Source organism: Larimichthys crocea, chromosome XXI (assembly GCF_000972845.2).
Source record: "Larimichthys crocea isolate SSNF chromosome XXI, L_crocea_2.0, whole genome shotgun sequence".
Lineage (NCBI taxonomy): Eukaryota > Metazoa > Chordata > Actinopteri > Sciaenidae > Larimichthys > Larimichthys crocea.
Genome location: NC_040031.1, coordinates 11099606 through 11121617, shown reverse-complemented (window position 1 = coordinate 11121617; position 22012 = coordinate 11099606). Strand labels below are relative to the sequence as shown.

At 40.9% G+C, this 22012-nt stretch overlaps 1 protein-coding gene across 1 annotated transcript; it reads right to left on the bottom strand.

Moving 5' to 3' along the window:
- Positions 1-2741: 2741 nt before the first annotated feature.
- On the bottom strand, positions 2742-5871 carry avpr1aa (arginine vasopressin receptor 1Aa). Its single transcript, XM_010733440.3, has 2 exons — positions 4801-5871; positions 2742-4060 (listed from the first exon to the last, which is right to left on the bottom strand). The coding sequence occupies exons 1-2, from the start codon at positions 5741-5743 to the stop codon at positions 3777-3779; spliced, it is 1227 nt and encodes a 408-aa protein (XP_010731742.2). The 5' UTR covers positions 5744-5871; the 3' UTR covers positions 2742-3776.
- Positions 5872-22012: the final 16141 nt, after the last annotated feature.

Sequence of the window (22012 nt, the reverse complement as noted above, 5' to 3'; positions counted from 1 at the left end):
GTGAAGTGATTCTTCAGAGGTTTGCGGCTCATTCCCATTCCTGCTTCTTTGTCGGGCCTCTTACTTCCCCCCATATGTGATTTTCGCCCTGAGGTATGGATACACACAAAGAAAACGAAGGTCTTTGATGCTGTTGCTCTCTCTAGAACCCCATCAGACCCACAACCCTTGCTCCATTCATCACAGCAGCTCATTACATACTGTATGAGGAGAGACATTATAGATTTTACGATCGATTTCTCTCCTCCTGCAAAAATAAAGAACATCCAAGTGCAAAAGAAACCGATGATGAACCTGATACATTACAGCTTGTCCCGGACTTGATTCATTTTCAGACACAGAAATGTACTGAACGGACGAGATGTGTCTGAACAAGCACAACAAAGAGCCTCTTTTATGGCAGCACTACTTGTTCTATAATAAGAACTGCCTGTTTTCTGGCTGCCCGACTTGCAGTTGTAGTTTTTCAGAGTCTCTGGAGAAACTCAATCACTGTCTCTTGAAGTATTTGCTTTGTCTAGACTCTGACTGATGACCTTTAGCCCATATCATGTTAGCACGGTCAGCCTTTTGGCAGCATGCTACTTAATGATTGGCATGTCTAACGAGATGTCTAACGAGATGCAGAGCGAGTGCTGGACTGGGAATTTGAGATACGTCCATCAGAGCTGCAGCCGCACTCCTTCCCTACGGCCTTGAGTGGAGATCGTAGCTGTGTAATCCCAGTTGATACCAGCTGGGATTGACTGATGCTTGTTTTATTCTTCTTTTTATCGCTGACATCGACCACCACCTTCTCTAACCTACTTGAAGGACTTACACACTGTAATTTCCTGTAGCGCTTCAACTCCCACACATCCTTGCGTTATGACTACCAGACCTGTTAGAAGATCAGATGGTCAGAGATAAACTGAACCATGGAGGATCAAGGGGTTTGAGAGGGTTTAAGGGGAAACCTTAACATGACGTGACGGTATAATCATCATATTATCATGCTAGAAATGTTGCGTAAGTGTAACACATACAGTAAGAAACAGAAGATCACGATAACGCAGTTATGTAATGACTTTAAAGGTCCAGTTTGTAGGATTTAGTGGCCATCTAGTTGCTGCTTTCCTAGCCTAAAATGTTGGTTATGAAACCTGTATTCTGGACTACTGTAGAAACATGGCAGTGCACCGAGTATAATATATTACATTTCTGCCATAATCCATTGAATGGAGCCAGCTGAGACTGTGGTTTGGGGCGTACGATTATACCTGTGGAGGTATTCCAGGCACGTTCAACTGGTAGGAGACATTGAGGCACAGCCAGAACCTGCCGGAGAGACTACATAGCCCATCTTTCCTGTGAACACTTCGGGATCACCCGGGAGAAGCTGGAATCGTTGCTGGGGAGAGGAACATCTGGAACGTACTGCTGCCAACATGACCCGACCCCGGAGAAATGGATGGATTTCTGCTACAACGTGTAAATAAAGCCCCGCTAAATTTGACACACTGGACCTTTTAAATGATGAAAATATGCCGCATTAGATGCCTCAAAGTAACAGTTTGAGATATCTGTCTTTAATTTATAGTTCCACGATACAATATAATACAATACAGTGGTGATGAATTTGCCCATGGTGCTCCAAGAATAAGATTTATAAGCATCTTTCCAGAAACAAAAAAACTTTGCTTTGGAGCTCCTTTCTCCCAAAGAAACTGTCTCCGTGACAACTGTTATGCTGTGTGTTCTATAGATCATATAAGCCCAGAGAAATAGAGATGTTATTTCTGGGAAAAAAAAACATGTGGCCATTCAGGAAATATGTTTCATTACTTAGCTGAGGTTTAGATGAGAAGATTGATAGGTGCTACCACTTTCGTGTCTGTACGGCAAAATGTGAAGCTAAAGCCAGCAGCTGGTTTTCTTAGTTTAGCATAAAGGATGGAAAAAAGCCTGGTTTTGTCCCGAGGCAACAAAATCTAGCTTATCCTAAAGCTCGATAATCAACATGTTATCTCTTATTGTCGAACTCGCAGCCAGAAACAGCTCGGCCAAGAAATAGTTCGGCACATACAGCCTACGTAAAACCACAACTTGTTACCAAAATGTCAATAACGACAAAGAGTAAGAACAAATAAGTTAAGTAAGTAAGTTAGGGTCAAATCTTCTCCGTGGCGGTAGACAGCTGGTTGAGTGGAAGACTTTCTTTAACAGAACTTCTTGGATGGTCATCCCAGAGTTTGGCAGGATTGTAAGTGCTTGGATTGGCCGGAGAAGTTCGGAATCGCTCAGTTTTAAGCAGAAATAACACCAGAGATTTCCGCGGTCGTGTTAAAAACTGCACGAAGCATAAACTGTGAAATCAACCGTGGTGTGCTTGCAAAAACAGGAGACAAAGCCAGAATTCAGTGCACTGATATGTGTATTTCAACATATTTTTATAGGATATCTGGATTATTTTCAATGTGCACAAGCCGTTACAGACAAATACAAATCATATTGACATATTTACATATATAATTCCTATATACAGACATTTAAGTGTCTTTTATGTACAAATACATTTACTACACACTCTGATAGAAATGTCTTGATACGTTACAGCATACATGTCCTTCATGTTCGTTGGGAGTTCTCGTGGTGATCCGACAAACATCACGGCATTTCACACAAAAACTGCTTTTGCCTGGAGTGCACATCAAGCCAAAAAAAACGAAATGAAATGGTGCGTGGTGTGAGAAAAAAAAATCAGGAAGTGCATTGACGTATGTGTGTGTGGAATGTGTGAGCTTCTCCCCAACATTTTGTGGAAAGCCATGGGAGGGAACTGTGGGTCAGTAGGTAGGCTCCTCCAGCTGTGGCCAATCTCTCTTCATCAAAAAAAAAAAGAAAAAGCCCGTCACCCCGCACACTGTGCGCCTGAACACACAACGCACATGAAAGCAACTCTTTAGGGAAGAAGTGTCTGCTCTAATATGAAAAGAAATGCGGATAAATACAAAAGCCTGATTGACCTCAGCCGTAAACCCATTATTTTTTCCTTTTTGTGATCTTTTTTTCCTCCCTAGGCCGCCAAAATGTAATTCAGAGAAAGAAAAGCACAAAAGAGGAGTCGACTCCTTTGGTTACTTAAGAGATGCGCTGTCTGGAAAGAGATGTTTTCACCTCCTGGCTGCTGTTTCATTTCCGTAAACACTCTAGCAGGAAAGGGTGTTTGATGACACAGCAGGGAGAAGTAACCGCTGGTAAAAGCATCTGTGTTCCTGGGTGCTTTTCTACTAAAAATGTCAAAAGAATCAAGTCGAGGTTCCAAAATAAAAATCTGTTCGACTACTTGGGACTGTCGAATTTTCAAATTTTACAAACTGAATTCTTAAAGATTGATGTAAAACCCATAACTGACAGCATCTAGCGCTTTCACAAACAATTGCAAGGATATAAAAACATCATAAATTACAAGTAAAGCCACTACCTTTCCCGACGATTTTCTAATATTTTATCTGAGGTTATGTGAAAAGTAACATTTTTGCACACAAAGTCCAGCAACACGTCTCAGGTTAAGCATCTATCTTTCTTGTCCTTCTCAGCCTACACCTCATTTCTTTGTGTTTTCATGCAAGAAGATTTTTTTTTTCTTTATAGTTTTGGAGTTTGGGTGGCATTTCAATCACTGCCTGTCATGCCCAAACTTAACGTGAGTTGATATTTTATGTGTACCTTGATGCCACTGCCGGATATGTTTAAAATCCCCACCCCTGTAAACAGAGTGGCCTGGCTCTGTGTGTTTACTCTGCCTGAATAGAGGTCTTTGGAGAATTGTCCAGCTCTCCCCAGTTGCCTGAACTCCCCGTAGGGCTCCGATTGGTCATCTTAGTCAACAAGGTTGTTCTGCGGAGGCTGCTGTCTGAGTCCTCCTTCTTGAAGTCAGTGTTAATTCTGAGGCAGCAGGAGAAGCAGTGCACAAAATCCTGGAGGAGGTGACCGCTGAAGATCATGTATATCCATGGGTTGCAGCAGCTGTTGAGACTGGCAAGCAGCGCAGACAGAGTCACTGCTGTGTTCTCAGAATCTAGAGAACAGAAAGAGGAAAGAGGAAAGGGATGATTAATGCTCAAAACATCTGGTGCAGTTTTGGCTGAAGAAGTCTAAGTCGATTCCTCTGGTGCTGAAATGTAAATTTGAACATAAAGGAGAGAAAATCTGTCAGGTGCACAAGTTCAAGAGAGTTTCTGTTGTAAATAAAATAAAATAAAAACATTTTTCAAGACTTTTTGAATCAAGTGTCATTTTTCTTTATCAGTAGCAATCTGTCTCTGTCATGACTCTACCCCCAAAAAAAGTTCATGAAGAAAAATTACCTGATGAAACTTCCCTATCAACAAACAGTACTTTTGTTTGAGATTAAATATTTTAGAGAGAAACTCGGTTTGAAGTTAATGATTGTGGAGCCAGAGCTGAAGAGGCTGAAATCCTGAAAAAAGGTCAGACTAAAATAAAAAAAATGTTAGGGAAACACAGATTTCCACGGTTTGCTTCTTATTATCTATAACTTGTAAAACGAAAAAAAGTCTAAAAATTTTCCTTTTGGTTGTAGTTATTGTTTTTTTTTTTTGCACTATTTACGCACAACTTTGTTTTTGTACGCTGAATATACCTGTGCGTAAAAGCTGTGCGCACTTGGAAATTCTTTGCGCACGGAGAGTTTTTTAGTGCTTTCTCTGTGCTGTCATTTTTGGCTATACATACACAAACTTCCTAACGTTGTAAGAGTTTTAAACGTTTTACATTTCTAGTTTCTTAAGCACTCACCAGCCCACTGGAAGTTTTTATCCCACACGGACCACATCTGAACTGTGAAAAACGGCGCCCAGCAAATAATGTACGCCAGAACGATGACAAAAGTCATTTTAACAGTCCTCAGTTTGGCTCTTGAAATAGTCGTAACACTGCTGACTGAACTCTTCCCAATCATGTTGTTCTTGCCGGCGGCACCAGGTATCGTTTTCCGTTTCTTGTATTTGATATTTTTCCAAATGCTGTGGCAGATGAACCCGTAGCACATCATGAGAATGATCACGGGCACGAGGAAGATGCCCACTGTTATCCAGGTGATGTACGCTGTGGCACCCCAAGGCTCGATAAAGTGCGCCCAGCAGTCGCGGACGTCCGATCCGTTCTTGATCTCGCTCAGGGAGAAGATGAAGTACTGTGGAGTGCTGAGCACCAGGCTGCATATCCATGTGGAGATTATCATGATGTAGGAACGCTTGGTGGGCTGCTGGAGGGTTTTCAGAGGGTGGCAGATTGCAATGTAACGGTCCAGAGTCATCATCACCATCATATACGTGGACGCATACATCCCCGTCACCTGCAGGTGCTTGACGATCCTACAGAGAGAGTCTGTGCCGTAGAAGCGGTATGTGATCTTCCAGCAGAGCTGCGGCAGCACCTGGAAGAAGGCGACCACCAGGTCAGCCAGGCTGAGGTGTTTGATGAAAAGATGCATCCGTGACATCTTCTTCTTAGTGTTGTACATAGCCACCAGGACGCTCACGTTCCCAATCACAGCGACCACAAAGGTGATGCACAGGACCATTATCTCGATTTGGGCTACCTCCTCGTTTCGCGCAAACGGATCGGATCCGTTTGGAGGCACGGTGTTGTTCTCAGGTGTTTCCATCGTTAAGTCATTAGTTAAAACCAGTGACTGGTTCCCTCCGTTCAAAAGCAGCACATGATCAGGAGTGTGCATGGCACTGCCCCTCTGTGCGCCCTAGCAGATACAGTGCCAGAGTGGCTGTGAAGTGCCTCTCCAATCCGTATATGGAGCTACCTGACGCTCACAGAGAGGAACCCGGCTCTCTGACTTGTGGCTGCTGTCTGGCCTTTTTAAACTCGAATCAAATTTCAGGCGGCGTGTGCGTAAAACACACTGGATACACTGCAAAAAATAAGAACACGCTCAGGAGTTGTTTGTCGTGGTGTTTAGTGGCTTAACGCGCATTGTTTCCTCAGACAAGATGTGTGCGCCCTGCGGAGTGTGACACAAATAAGAAACATTTTTCATTTGGGGATATAAATTGATTTCCAATGCAAATGAATTGATTTGAAGATGTATTTTTGATTTCATCGGAATAAATTAAAACAAGAAGAAAAAACGATTAAATAATTTGCAGTTCTGTTTTTCTTTTTTTTTCTTTTATGTTTTACTTTGAGATTTATTAAAAGTTCACTGTGATAAATAAAGTTGTTGTTTTTTTTTTTGCAGTGTGCAACCAAGCCCTTCCCCATGGTGCGCACAATCTCCACATCACCACAGTTCCTCTCGCTGGCGCGTCCAGAAAGCAGTTTTGTGTGCAAAAAAAAAAAGAAAAAATCACACAAAAACACACCTGCAAAAGAATAAGTTGAGTAACACACAGTCACAACAAGCAGCTTAGTTTCCTTTCAGTTAAAATGGACTGAACAACACACAGGAATGTTGTCTGTGCCTCACCTCTGCATAATGTGGCCTTGTGCAACAATGGCAGTGTTTAAAATCGTTCATCTGAAGTGGTTTACTCAAAGGATCAGCACGCTGAACCCAGTTAAAGTGACATTTTCAAACTGGTTTTAATGGTTGACAGTCTTCAGTGTTTGTGCTGTGTGTTCAGTATGTGGGCACATGGCTCTGATTTAAAAAAACAACAACAAAAAAACAAAGTCCCACATTTAAATGACAAAGAAATCCACATATTTCTTCACTTACTCATCCATTCAGATAGTATTTGTTCAGCTTGTGTCTTTTTTTTACTATCCTAAAAAAATAAACCAATCAGTGAAGTAGAATTTGGTTTTGCACAAAAAAACAACATCGAAAATATTCCAGTCTGTTTGGATTCCCTTCCAAAAAAACATGTTTTGGTTACTCTGGATAATCTGCAGACATCTCTGCCAACAGATTCCGCTGGAACTAATTGAAGTAAGAGTCCTTCCGAAAACCGAAAACAGTTCACAGCGTGTTTGGAGGATTATCCACTTTAACGGAGGCACCTTTGGGAGAAAGTTGTTGCTGTTGATTTTATTTCTAAAATGTAATTTTCCAAGTCTTGGAACGTCGCAAACAAAATTCCATTTAACCTCGATGTACTAAGTGCGGAAGCAGAAGTGGATATTGCCAAAAATCTGGTCAAATATCACATACTCACATTTTTCGAAGAAGTTGGAAAGATAATCCTTTATTTTAATCTGAATTAACTCACCTCGCCTGTGAAAGTTTTTTTTTAAACATACATAACATTCTTTTAATAATAATAATAATAATGTATATTTCTTTGTCACCAATTAACATGTTTAAATTATTTATGTCATTTCAAAAGTTCACAAGACTTTTCATGCATTGTTGCATTTATAGCATTGAGCCGTGATTGGCTTCTTGGTTGTGATGTCACAAGATCATGCTCACACTTTAAACTCAGATTAAAGGTGAGCAGGTTCATCTGTAGACAGGCCTCCCACTGTCAACACTCGACACATGCATGCAGTAATTCTGCACGGCTGAAGGTCAAACATCACAAGTAAGAATTAACAATGAGCAGAACACGTTTGAGTTTCATATTTAAACCCGTCATGTGAACCGCCTGCACGTGTCATCTGCTCTGTCTCTCATCCTTTCTCTCTCAGCATCTTCAGAGAAACGCCGCCTCAGTTTCCAAGTGAGCCATAACAATGTGAATTGCTTATTACAGTTTCCATTGCGAAAGCGCGTGATTGCCAACTGTGGCTGTGGGTATCCGGCAGCTATACAGCTCATCCGATCCATGTGCTGATAGCGAGGATGGTTATCTTTATTGAGTTCACGATGCATTCGCGGTCCAGATCTCCCCTCTCTTTCATTTCCGATGGCTCTTTTAGTGACTGGTGAAAATTGGAGCACCCCTTCCTAAAAATTTCCTGCTGGCCCCGTTCAGCCCGGCTTAGTGGCATAATGAAGTTTTCTCAATTAGCCTCTGCTAATCTTCCCATCAGGAAGAAAAAGCCGGAGACTGATGCCGTGGGCTTCTGTTGACCAGCTAACCAGCCTATTTCCCATGGGAGCCCTGTTATTTGTCCAACCCCTCCCTCCCTCCCTCCCTCTTTCCCTCTTCGCTCTGGTACAGCCTTGTCTTGTCCTGAGGGGTTCAAGGACAGCAGAACGGATGTCTCCCTTCACGCTGGACTGAACCACGTTTCACCCATGTCTCCTGTTTTTGAAGACGTTCACCTGAGACGTACAGTGCTGCGCTGTTTATTACAGCTCCAGGCTTGGTTTGTCTCTTCAGCTTCAGAACATGAAGACTCCTGTGCAGCGTCCTAAACTGCGGATGGCGTGTCTGCGAGTGGGACTCATGGGAATGCATGTTGTGTCTCCAGTAGTCAGAGGAGTCAGTCAGAATTATTTCTGTCATGTTTCTCTTCTATTCACGGGCTTATGCTTCTGTTAAAGCTCCTTGGACTCTCTGGGAAGTTTTTTTTTTGTCCTTTGGGATAAAGAGGCTTTCTTCTTTTATAAAACAGAGTGTCTCTCTTCCACGACTTAAATTTGCTATCAGAAAGCTTTGTGGGTATCAAAACATCGTGATTACACATTTTAATTTAAATTAAAAAGTCGTTTAATTAAACATCTGGCACTTAGGTTGGAATTCACAATTTTACCTTGTTGCTAGATTTCTAATTTACCTTGTTGGCACAACGAGACATAATTGAATGTCTCCGCCCGTCATCGTGCCTCTTGATCTTTCGGTATTTCGTCACAAAGCTTCTTTAACCATAACGTCTGAGGACTTAGATTGTTTATGTCGCTGCCGTATGTAACATCTGGCATGAGAAGAATGTCTGCTCTCAACAAACAGGCCTCTAATACATGCTTCACTTGTTCTGTCTGGCTTGTATCATGAATACCTCATGCGTTATAATACCCTGTCAGTTCCTCAAGCTCCTCATATGACAAAAAGCATGCTTTTAACATAGACTGACATGAAGGAGGAGCAAACATGGACTCAGCTATAAAGATTTTCTTCACGGTGCTCATAAAACCACAGAACTGCAGTCCCATAATGACCAAACAAAACATTTAATTATCTGTTTACTTTATGGGCGAAGCTATAACAATAAACAGGAGCTCCACAGAGGCCGCCTATAATGCATTCATTATGTAAGTTTATATGTAGGTTTGAATGTTCTCCTTCAGCCACGGGGGCTGATAATATAACAGTGCTTCGGTAAACACGACATTCAGGTTTATAATTGTAAAAATTACAGTACACATACACGGTTACGTAACCCGGGACTACCTAGATGCAATAAAGGAAACTTCAGCGCAGCTGCTTTTGTTTGGAGCCACAAATAGAATTACAAGCCACAAACTATTACTGTTCGACTTTCTTTTATGAATGACTAAAACCAAGCACGGCCTCCTTGAATTTACATTTATATATCACTCATCTGCAAAAGCGAATATGTTTTTCACGATGATTACGGTTTTCATCAACCGAACGAATTGTTCAACACCGACGTTGTATTCATCCCTTCCATCTCGATAGAAAATCAGCCTGGACATACTTGATTAAAGATAGAGAAAGATGCTTGTCTTGCTTTAATATCGAAGAAGAGGTTTACTTTATTAACATTTAAATATGTTCTTTGTTGGCCGGACATCCACCTCAACCAACCCTGTCTCCTAGAAGGTAGGTTTATGCATCCATGACAACAGCATTGTTAGTTTAAGCACTCACAATACTTATCGAGGGTTAAGGGGAAGACAGTAGTCTGGTTTAATGCAGAAAAAACCCCCACAGGGATTTGTGACAAAAAGTGTTTATTAACATTTGAATGAAACCATGATTTTTCCTGAAACTTCAGTTCCCTTGTTGCCTCCAGAGACGTGAGTCTGGTGACAACAGTCCCATGCTTTGAACGCCTGGGACATTCCTTTCGTTCAAAAAAGCCTGTGAACATAATGAGATTATGTTTGTCACAGTTTAGCAATATATAAGGACAGGGTGCTACTTCAGCTTGTGGACGCCGCCGAGGTGCCCTTGAATGAAGACACCTAACATCTAACTGCATGGAGCGTGCCTGAGTGACGACTGCGTATAGGTCCTGTGTGTATATTATGTAATGAAAAATCACAGCAGAGCGTAAAAATGAAATTTCTTAAGAGGGATTAATAAAGCAAGCCAGGTTTGGTTCCATGCATGTGATTCCCGCACTCTGCTGTCTGTCTTCAGCTGTTCTATCAAAAAGTGGAAAAAGATTCAAAGTAATCACGAGTGTCTGGGTGAGATAAATTCACAGAGCTCACAGCAGTCTTTAATTAAACCCTCTGTGGAGGAAAACTGTAGATCAAGACCTTCACAAAGCTCGACTTCCATTCAGTAACTGGTTGCATCTGAGGTCAGTATAGAAAGATAATGTAAGTCTTAAGAGCCTGGCCCTCAGAGACATTAAACAGATGGTCTAATTTTATCCACTTCCCATGCAAACTTACGACAACCTGACAGAGTTATGATTTATTCCTCCACTTCAGGTGCTGAAAAGCAAAATCATTTTCCTCTGTTATCGTAAGGAGATAAGGATATAGCCCTCGTTTTGCCGCGCGGCCTTTCTTCACATCAAACCGACTTAGATGTGACTCTAAACTAACAGCAAAGGAGAAATGATCAGTGCGTTATGGGAACATTTCAACAATTCCTATCACATTATGGTAATATTGTTACTCACTCCTTTATCTGCGGAAAGAGTTTTTTTTCTCTCTCTCAAAACATCTCAGATAGATAAATTGTTGAAACAAATATAGTTGGACTGAATGTAATGAGTCATCGAGGCTTTCGAGGCCATTCCCTCAGCAGGACGCGAACTTTAAGATCAACTTTTCCTGCGTAATGACCGGCTCTCACATGGACACGGGAGTCTGATCCTGTCTTACGCAAAATCCCTGAGCCAGTAGTATCCGCTTTTCACATCTCATTGCGAATGGCGAGGAACATCACAGCAAAATGCCGACCGAATATACTGTACTTAAAGCTCCATTAGGAAATGTATTTATAGCCCTGCTAGCTGTGTGGCTCTAGGGAGGGTGAGGTCAATCTGTGACACAGTCTCTCTGTCGGTCAGACTGAAATATCTCAACAGCTACGGGAGAGATTGTTTCATTCATGGTCCCAGTGGATGAATTCACTGGGACCAATTTTGGCGATCTGATTTCATCTATCCACCAGCTGGTATCCAATAAACAACACGGACAACACAAAGTATAAATATCCATGCTTTCCAGATGATGACTAGTTATAGTAGTATTTAATCAGCAACGTCAAGACGAGACCAGATCACGATTTGTCCAAAACGTTGATTTACTTTGACCAAATACCTGCAAAATTAAAGACAGAGACAAAGAACCTCACCTTTAATGTGGTGTTTTCACCTTATCTATGAATATAATAAAGGAATATTGATAAATAACACATCTGGCAAGCCACGTATTTCATTTATTTTCTGGAAAAATAGACAACACCCTTATAATACTCGTAGTCACTATAGCGATATTTACCAAATTCACAGTTTTTCTCTAACCTTTACTAAAGCAGGTTTTGTTGCCTGACCCAGAGTGTGGATGAAACTCTGGGATCGTATTGACATTCCCACCCATCATCATCCACGCCATCTACCTCCCCGCAACTCCAGCGCATTAAATAAATGCAGCGTTTCATTCACTTGACATGTTCTAAACATTATCCAGACCATGCAATTAAGTTTTGTCGCCGCATTGTAATTATGAAAATAATTTTGTAACATACAAACATAATTTCTAGGAGACAGGGGAATGAAGGAGGAGCACTGAAACTATTTGGGAGGTTGCTGTTGATTCCACGCATTGCTAAAATACTTTTTTGTTAGTTTGTGTTTAAACCACAGCTGTATATATTTTTTTATTTTTTATTTATAGATCTTTACAGGAATGCTCACAGCTTAACCCTGGGTCGCATCTCCACCTGCTGTTGCCTTAACCCGTGGTACTTCACCGAAAAGGTCATCGAGCTCTAATACATCTTTCAGGGAAGTCAGAGATTTGTTCATGACAGCTCTGCTGATGGTGACACTATTTGCTGGTGAAGGTTGATGAGGACACAAGCAGCATAGTTTTACCCCAGATGGCTTGAATAAAAAAAAAAGGAAAACCTGCTGAAACCTGGCATGAACTAAAAATCACAAATAAAAACCTAGTCTTAAAATCCGTGTAAAGGCAATTCAGAGATCTCTTTCAAGGTTCATTAAATACGTTGTAAAATAGTTGCTGAAAACATGTGAAAAGGCTTTAATGATATATTACTGAAATGTGGAGGTTGAAACAGTTTTTCACCAGTTTTCAGTTTCAGGATTTTGTGGGCGGTCCTTAAAGGGTGTCTCGATGACACGCTGAGGCCACCCTGAGCTAGAGAGATAGAGTGTTTCAAAGTTAGTCACGTCATTTTCTGAACTCATCTGACATGTTTCAGCCGCTTCAAAGCGACAGTCGAGAGTAGATCATTTTTTATTCTGGACATACAATTCACTACTGGCGTTCACAGGCTTTTCTGTGCACTCCTGGCTGTCCAGCACGCCACTGTTAATCACCTAACCTGGCGCTGCTCTCCTGAGCCGTCTCCACGTGTCTCTCCTGCCAAACCATGCACCCTGGACCATGTCAGTTTTGAGATTTTGGAATATTTTGCTTCCATAACTACTCTTTAGAGATATAAAATACTCATCTTCAGCAGCACCAAAATACCCCCTCTGATTTATGGAGGGGGAAAAAAAAAGAGATTCCTTCTTTAAAAGCTTTGATATGTCAACATCATGAAACAAGAATTTTGATCCTGGCTTTATCCAGCGTTCAGATCCTGGTTCTGGGAATGTAGGTAAATCTTCATCTTCATTTTTATTATTTCATCCTTTTCATATTTAAACGTAACATTTCAAATCATTTGTGATACAAGAAAATAATCGCTTAATGTCCTAAAAACTTCACAACAGAGATGTAATGAGCAATGAAATATTACCGAACTGAAGAGTGTGCTCACATCACAAATACAGTATATATACACTAAGCACTTAAACCTGATTTACTGTTAGGAAAATTGGCATATCAGTAATCTAGAGTGACAGCACTTTCAAGTGTGTGATTAAGTGTTTGATATATGTTGTACTACTGCCACAGCTAATAAAGTACATGGCATATGACAGCAATATTCAGTGTAGCTGTTATCTTTTCTCACAGCATGATACGTTGTTCTCTGCCTGGATAAACTATATTTCCCCGCGAAATGCTTTGAAACTGCTGCAGGAGTCAGCATCAGTCAAAAACCTGAGGCTGTTTGAAGATTGAAAGGTTTTCAATGAGCGGAGAGACTCTTACATCATCACAGAGAAGAAGAAGAAACAGAACCTTGATCTTTAAAGTTAAATGTGAGGTCGAAAAATAATACATCCACCCCTGATCCCTCAGGTATTGTTACTGATTGTATAATTTTGTGCGCGCTGTTTCGTGATGCATGTTACAAAATCCTGCATCAAAAAAAAAAAAAAAGTGAGTGAGAAGGATTTGCCCGATGAGAAAGTCACTTCCAGTGTAAACAGTCTAACCGAGAGTTATTTATATGAAGACAGATTATCTGAGTGGAAATTCTAAAGGCGTGTGGGTGAGCTTTCTGTGACATGCGGTGCGTGTGCTTGGTTCCTGTGTGCGCATATGCATCCTGCAATCAGAGTTTATGGGAAACTCGGAGGGTTCGACACGACTTATCATCTATCAGGAGAGCGGACAGCAATGTTCTCACTGCTGTTTCTTTAACCCCAAAAAATCAACCCTCTAGGGGAGAATCAAGGCCTCACTCTGATCCCGTCTGTTAATTTGGCAAAGATGCAACCAGACTGTCGAGTGAAACTATAAAAACACATGTTTTATTTGATTATTTAATAACTCTTGTCCTCTTTCTTTTCTACCTCCTTCTCTACTCTCTTGTTTGGTTGCTTTTCTAAGTGGTCTGTGGAGTTTAATTCATAAATAGACGTTACATAAATATGAGCGCATGTTTGATACCCAAAAATAGATTTTGTATAGAACGTCATTAAACATCCATGTCTTTGTTTACGTTCTCACAATCACTATCTTTAGGAAACAGATGGATCCATGCATCCCACACAATTAAGTTACAGACACACACACACACACACACGGGCTGGTGTGTACATTGTGTTTTTTGCAGCCACCAATGCAGCCACCAGTGATCGGCGTTAAACTCACTTTTAACTCAGGAGCCGCAGCAGATAAACTTTTTTACAAGAACACACGTTGTCAGTAAGTGTCAGGTTCAATCTAAACATTCAATCGGCGTCTAAACAGGGAGCGCTGAGAGAGTCCCATTTATCTCCGGAGACACACACCCTACAGTAGCTTCCTGCCTGAAGTCTGCAGCTCAGCAGAGAACCATGAAAATATGGACACAGGCCAGCACAAAACAGAAGAGTAACCCCCTCAAAAAAAAGCACGGGTCAAAGGATTGATGATTATTTTCCCCCTGTATGTCACTTTTGAGGTCAGTCAGTAACTTGGGCTTTGACCAAGAGCCGAAATAAATCCCTAGGTACTTTAAAAAGCACATAAATCTGGAGAAAACAGTGCAGAAATGTAAAGCAGCAAAGGGTATAGAATATATGTTTAGTAGGTTACATGTTTCATCCATTATAACTAAAAATCCACACTGAATTGAGTTAAAAACACTAAATGAGCCTTTATACTTGTTCCTGCTTAATTTTATTTGCACCTTACACAGAATCCAAAGGTGTTAGTGAGTTATCCTGCCCTGCGACGCCTCGTTGAGGGAGTCGAAGGGCAAACAGAAATAGACGTGTCTGAGTTTGGGGCCACCTTGCTGATAATGACACTCCAGCTTGGCCTTTCACCCAATTTACAATCCTCCTTCTCTGATGCTTTGTGCTCTAATTTTTTTTTTTTGACTGACTTACCGTGTTTCCTACTGCACGCCATCTATGGAAGCTGAGGTAAATGTTCGACTGGGTGTTTATTCTCACAGTGCATATATGAGTGTTTATATATAGAGGTTTAGCTCATGTGGATTGAGAACCACATTTGGATACAGCAAGGAATGTTGTCAAAAGCTGGAGGTCTGCGTGGAGTTGTGGACTTTCAGAAATGTTTATTGGACTGTTGTAATCTGGAATGGCTAAGGATCAGGATTGGGGTCCCGTGGTCGGAGATGTCATCACATATGGACGTCAAATGATCACCAAACAAGAACGTCAATACTGCAAGTCTGCAAAAGTCTCTGAGATGACAACGTTTTTGTACGTCCCACGTCTTTTATAGCGTCTGCACATGGCAAATACGGTGCAGGAAAAGATCATGAAGCAAACGAGTCACGATCAGGGTTAGTGTGTAGTCTCCTGCATGAAAGTCAGATTGAACTGAATTGAAATTAGAGTACACACTGCCTCCCCGATTGTCACTAAATGCTGGCAGTGGATATAAAAATGTAAGGCAGAAAAGGTGACGATGTCTTGTAGAAAACATCCAAGGCAAATCTATAAATGACATTTATTCACATTTAGAAGAAAGTGGAAAATGATATCCCCAAAATGTTGAACTATTCCTTTTAATATGGGAGTTATTAAAGCACAAAGAAGGGAATATTCAGAGGCGTGTTAGTCGACAGGTGTGTCATCCTATAATTCACAGCCATGGCGATCCCTGTTTGTCTTGTCTACCTCAGCTCCATCCAGACGTCTCTCTCTTTATGCCCAAGTTTGGCTCTTTGTCTGTAAACTAACTAAACAAAAAAATCTCACTTTTAGAAACGTATTGTGTTATTACAGACATCGTGTTTATGTTTTTCTGCAGTCTTTCCCTCCGTGGAAAAAAAAAAAAATCCACTGAGGACGTTAGCCCTATTTGCACTTTGTACATCTGTCTGACATGTGTGATGTGTGACGTGGTATTTCAGCTAAAAAAGCACCCAGTGGGCCTTCGTGGACTTCGTGTGATGAGTTGTTTTAATTCACCGGCTCAGCTGTTAACCTGATTTTAAATTAAGAGATTGTGGGTTTTAATGTCACTGGACTGTCCCGCTCTGACCTTTCTGCATGTGATTGGATTGTGTCCCAGTCCTTAGTCCATCTTCGATCAATCATGGTAGCATGGCATCATTTTTCTTGTGAACACAAGACTGGTATGCTTTATGTATTAAACGCAGACATGCTTTCCGACGCAGAAAACAAAGCAGAACAGTGAGTTGTGTAAAAAAATAGAAACACGTTGGTGAGAGGATTGACTGGATCGAGGCTGCTAACATTGACTGGAAAAGTTGCCGCTGTGGCCCCCAGTGACTCGGCTTTCCGCCCAGGATGACCCAGAGATCCTGTTAACAGAGGAAATTGCTCAGTATTCACACCCCGCATTGTCTGGGGTGTCCTCCAAGGACACACACACACACACACACACGATGAGAAATGTCATCATCTTGTTTAGGAAAAATAATCTATGGGATCACAATACGGACAGCCTCACTAACAGTATAGTGTGGCTGAAACATTGACCGTGTATATTTATTTTTTTAATACACAACTACAGCGGAGGCTGCCTCCTGCCTCGCGTCATTAGTTTTGCAGGTATTTGCCCAGAACTAGATGAAAACATCGGTTGATCCTGAACTTCACAATTCACCCAAGAGGGACGTGAACCCATGCAATAGTTTGCAACCCATGCAATAGTTGTAGGGGTATTTCAACTTGGATCAAAGTAGTGGACAGAGTCATCAACTTGAACAAACTGATTCAACTATTTTTCTTTACTCTTTCTTTGGTTTAATAAATCAGGACTGTTAAATTCACTGCTGAGTAAAATAATACTTGCACAGTTTGTTTATTTTTAAACTTTCACATCCTCCTTGCCTGCCAGACAGAGAAACCGACTTGCCAGAGTCAGCTGACAAGAAAGAAACAACATTTTGTCACATGTAACATTTTTCCAACATGAAGTGGTCCGTTCCACTTCAAGTGTTTTTCGAAAAAATTTCTTCTTCGTTGTTGAACAGATTAAGAGTAGACGGCCAAATGCACCGGATTTGAGCTCTCTGAGTCAGGATGAAGATTTGTATTTTCCAGGTAATCGCACCAAAGTCCTTTGAGCTGTCTTGAAGAGACACAACAATTACCTCAGCCCGGCAGATTTACCGCTATTGCCGTGTCTCACGCTACGGGGTTCGGCTATCACAAAGAAGGATATGTGGGATAGCTGATCTTGTTGTTGCTTTGTAGTCTCTGCAGCAGCTTGGCTTGCTGCTGGATCAGTAGGCATTTCAGTGAGTGCCAGTTTGGAAATCTCTCTTTCACTCAGTTGTTGGACTCATTGCCAAAATAATTCTCGCACAGAGCTTGTGAGTCGTAGCAGCCATTTGGACCCTTGACATTGTGTGGCCTTAGGTTTCCAGAAAAAAAAGCTAATAAAAAGCTGATGAGATGTAGGTCATGCCAACTCGTTCTGTGAGACCATCCAAGGACTTGTTACTGTGGGAGAACTCACCAAACAAGGCACAACAATGGGAAAACGATTTCTAATGAACATTTGATTACTCTGTGTATGGAGTACTTTTAAAATAATGGATAATTATCACAAGAAATCAATTTCTTCTGTCCTTATCTGCCCGTGCAGCTGCTATTCTTCCTGCTTTTGTTTTTCAACGGCGGACATTTGCCATATCGTAAAATAAGACCTTCCTCTGAAGCCACATTATGCAGACTCATAATCTCTGAAATAACTTTACATGAAACCCGAGATTCTGTGAGATTTACTCGGCTCATATTGAACTCCACTAAATTTCCATGTGACACGATTGAACCGAATAGCTTGGATTCTTTGCCTTCAAATTGTGACTGATGTGCTGCCTGTATCTGTGTACACCTTTGCATAGCATGTCTGGGAGCAGTTCAGGAGTTTATCTCAGCATCTATGAAATTAAATTCAAACAGTGCATTAAAGAATCTGCCAAGAGACATGATCAGTATGATAAATCCATGGAGGGCTTTATGTTGCACATGCTTGTTTTTTTGTTTTTTTTCCCCCTTAAATAGATTTGAAAGACTCAAATGTGAGCCTTAAGTCTGAGAAGTGATGTCATGATGTCATTTCATCCTTTAATCTTCAATTTTAATCTCTATATAATCTCATAGAGGAATGACGCAGAGAGTCCTCAAACAAGTCTACAACAGGTCTTTCGTATGCACGCTACATCTCCAGATATTTTGCACATCAAACATGCTGTATCTCTTCATTTGGCGCCAGATGCTGGCCAGAATTCATAGATTTATTCTGGGTTGTGTGCCATCGCGCGTGCAATGTGGATAGTGCTGAAAGGTGCCCATACTTTCAGATTAAAGTCACCACTAAACGAACATTACAGGGTGAGCTGTAAGTCACTGCCAGCGTGGAATACATCCGTCACTGCACGGACCAGCTCCCCGAGTGTTGACTGACATGTCTGGACTCCGAACTGTTGTCCTTCTCTGTCTCCCTTCAGTGTGGTTTTCTTTTAAGGGTCTTGCAGCTAATGTCACAAGGTTGTCTGCTGATAAGAGATTTATTTTTTTTAAAAAGGCAGGAGGTGGGGTGTGTTTGGTTTGCTCAGGCTGCTTGTATCTGGCCGAACCTCTGCTCAGTATCAGAGGTTTGATTTATGGTGTTGGTTTAACCTCAGATTATTGACAGTGTCACAGCGTGTCTTAATGAAGATTTATGTAATGCAGATAGGCATTCTATAGATACATTAAAGGAAAGCCTACAGAGCACACAACCTGAGTCAATACACAGCGGCCTCTTTGTTTGCCGACAATATGGATTCAGAATGGAAAATGTTGCTCACAACTCACAAAAGTCACGCTAATTTATTCAACACATGCATGATTATTATTATTATTTATTCCACGGTTCAACACCAGCATGCTGAAATTTACGCAATTCACCGTTGGCAGTAACCCCCCCACCACCTTTGACTATCATGCCAACACAGGCAGCTCAGCACAACACAGCTCAAATGGAGCGGGTCCTATTCTTGTCTCAGCTGACAGGACGTGTTTCCTCAGGGGGCCAACACTTATCGTGTTTGTCTTGACATTCCAGACCCAAACAGCACCATGAGGAGGTGGGCATATGCATGCTGTAAAGCGTGGCACTGCACCAACATTTCTGCAGACGGATACACTGATTGAACTAAAAGTATACGTTTATTTCCGTTTCCCTGTCACATAACTGTTCTGGAGCAGTATTTATACAGAGGGGCTTTTAAAATCATGTTTTCAAAGGCTTTTGGCTCATAAAGACGTCTACAGCGGGTTTAAAGTTTTACTTTAATAGCAATTGCGCCTCCATAAAGTTGGGGAATTGCAAGAGACAGATAAAAAGAAGCTGAAATTGCGTGCCATGTTTTATTACCGTGTTATCTAAAACTCATAAAAAATGTTTAATGTCACTTTTTTCTCAAGTCTTGATAGATCCACTTGGTCTAAATTATATTCCACATTGTATTTACTCTTATCAGATCAGGTATGTTGATGATGGTGGCTCTCTATAAACGTGTGTTTGAGTCAGCTCACAAAATCCACATTCCAGCAACTCTTATATCTTTGTTTAACCCCAAAAACCTGAAGTGTAAAAATGTCTAAGTGTGAAAAATGTGTTGTTTCACAAGATGTGTCAGACTATTTTATGGCCCTGAAACAGTGACTTCCTTCCTCCTTTTCACCAAAAATGTGTTGAAATAACTCAGTTGCTTCCAGCTTTTTACAAGTCACATGATCTGGTTGACTGAGAATCTTTGTGTGCACTCTTTAGTTTCTAAAAGCTGGGGAGGCACCTTCGCTGCACAGCAAGAAGGTTTCTGGTTTAAACCGTGGCTGGGGCATTTCTGTGTGGAATTCCCTGTATCCGCATGGGTTCTCTCGGTTCTGTAAAGTCCAAAGACACGCACGTAATGGGTTAATTTACTCCATATTGCCCGTAGGTGTGAATGCGAGTGTAAACAGTTGATTGTCTCTATGTGTAAATGCTGTGATGAACTGGCGCAGGTGTACCCTGCCTCTCCCCCAGTGTCTGCTGGGATTGGCTCTAGCCCTCCGTGACCCTGATAAGGATAAGCAGTCATGGAAAATGAATGGATATATTAGAAAAACTGTTTTTTGAGACAGTTTGCAACTGTTTCATGTCGATTTAGTGTTAGAGTTAGCTGTAAAATCTTCTTAAAGTCTGTGTAAAGATAAGATTTTATTTGCTGATGATACTAGTTTGTTTTTTTCTCATAGAGATCCCAATGTAATTGTAAAAGTGGTCAATGAGGAACTGAAAAGAATTTCCAACTGGTTTAAAATCAATAAACTGTCACTAAACATTAAGAAAAACTAATTTTATTCTGTTTAGTCACAACCTGAAGAAACACACTAAGAACATAAGAGTATTGATTGATAATGTTTTAATTACTAATGTTAAATCAACTCGTTTTCTTGGGGTGTTGATTGATGAAAACCTCATATCTCTCTAACTACATCTAAAATTGCAAAAAATATTGGAATTATTGGGAGAATCCGGCATCTTCTAAATACAAAAGTTTCCCTGAATCTATATTACTCTATGATTTCTCCTTTTTTAAGTTACTGCAACATTGCTTGGGCTAGTACCCATCAAATTAAACTGCAACCCATTTTTTGGTTGCAAAAACGTGCAGTGAGAATCATGGCTCTTTCTCCTACAAGAACCCATACTTTACCTTTGTTTCATAAATTTGGTATTCTTAATATTTATCAGATTAATTACTTTCAGATTGCTCAGTTTGTATATGGTTCTTTAAACAAAACAAAGACAATTTATTTTCTGCAAACAATCAATTTCATAAATTATCAGCTTCGGCACCCACAATCGAGAACTGTTTCATCACAATTTAAGATTTCCTACAGGGGCTCCAAGATATGGAATTCACTTCCTCCTCATTTTCTTAAACTCTCTCAACCAGCTTTTAAAAAATCTGTTAAATGTATGTTGTGTAATCAAGAACTGAATGTTCCGTTTTAATCTTCGTAACACCTTGATGTGTGTATATGCTGGATCTATGTGTTCAGCTGTGTTTTATTCTTGAAGTTGTCCTTAGTGTGTATGCCCTGTATAATACAGTAGCTTGCATTCTTATTCATACCCTGTAATTGTTTCAGGAGGTTCTCTTGACAAGCCCCTTGAGGGTTTTTTCGGACCTCCTTGCATGTCCGCTGTGCATAATGTCCTTTTGCTGTTCGTTTGTTTTTGAGTTTTTTTCTTTTTTCTTGTTTGTTTTATCTTTTATGGATAATGTAATTAACTATGTGCTAAATAAATCAAATAACTCTGAGATTTCTTTCAAAATACATTAAATGTGTTGGAAAATAGTTGCTAAAAACAAATGTTCATGTGGAGTTAGAAGGTTGAAACTGTTTTTTTTACACAGTTTTCAGTCCAGGATTTTTGTGGGCGGTCCTAAAAGGCGGCTCGATGACACGCTGAGGCCACCCTGAGCAGAGAGATAGAGATTGAGGCCACCCTGAGCAGAGAGATAGAGATGAATTCAAATGTTTCAAAGTTAGTGAACTCATCTGACACGTTTCAGTCGATTCAAAATGGGCTGCTTGACTGCTCCCATGAGTGTGGGAGTGTGGGACTGTTTTTCTTTCATGTCTCTATACTGCCCTGTGGTAGAGGAATGTTTTAATTAACTCCATTGAAATTCAAAACATGCCACAGTGTAACAGCAGCCAGTACGAGGCAGTTTTGAGAGCTAATTTAAAGGACTACACAATTTCCAGCGCCTAGGGCTCATTGCACTTGAGAACAGAGTCATCCACCTTGCTGTGATTTAAACACAGTGAAAGCTGAGTGGATCAGGGAATAATTGCATGTTCTCAAGCACATCTGTACACACATGTGCACGCTGTAACG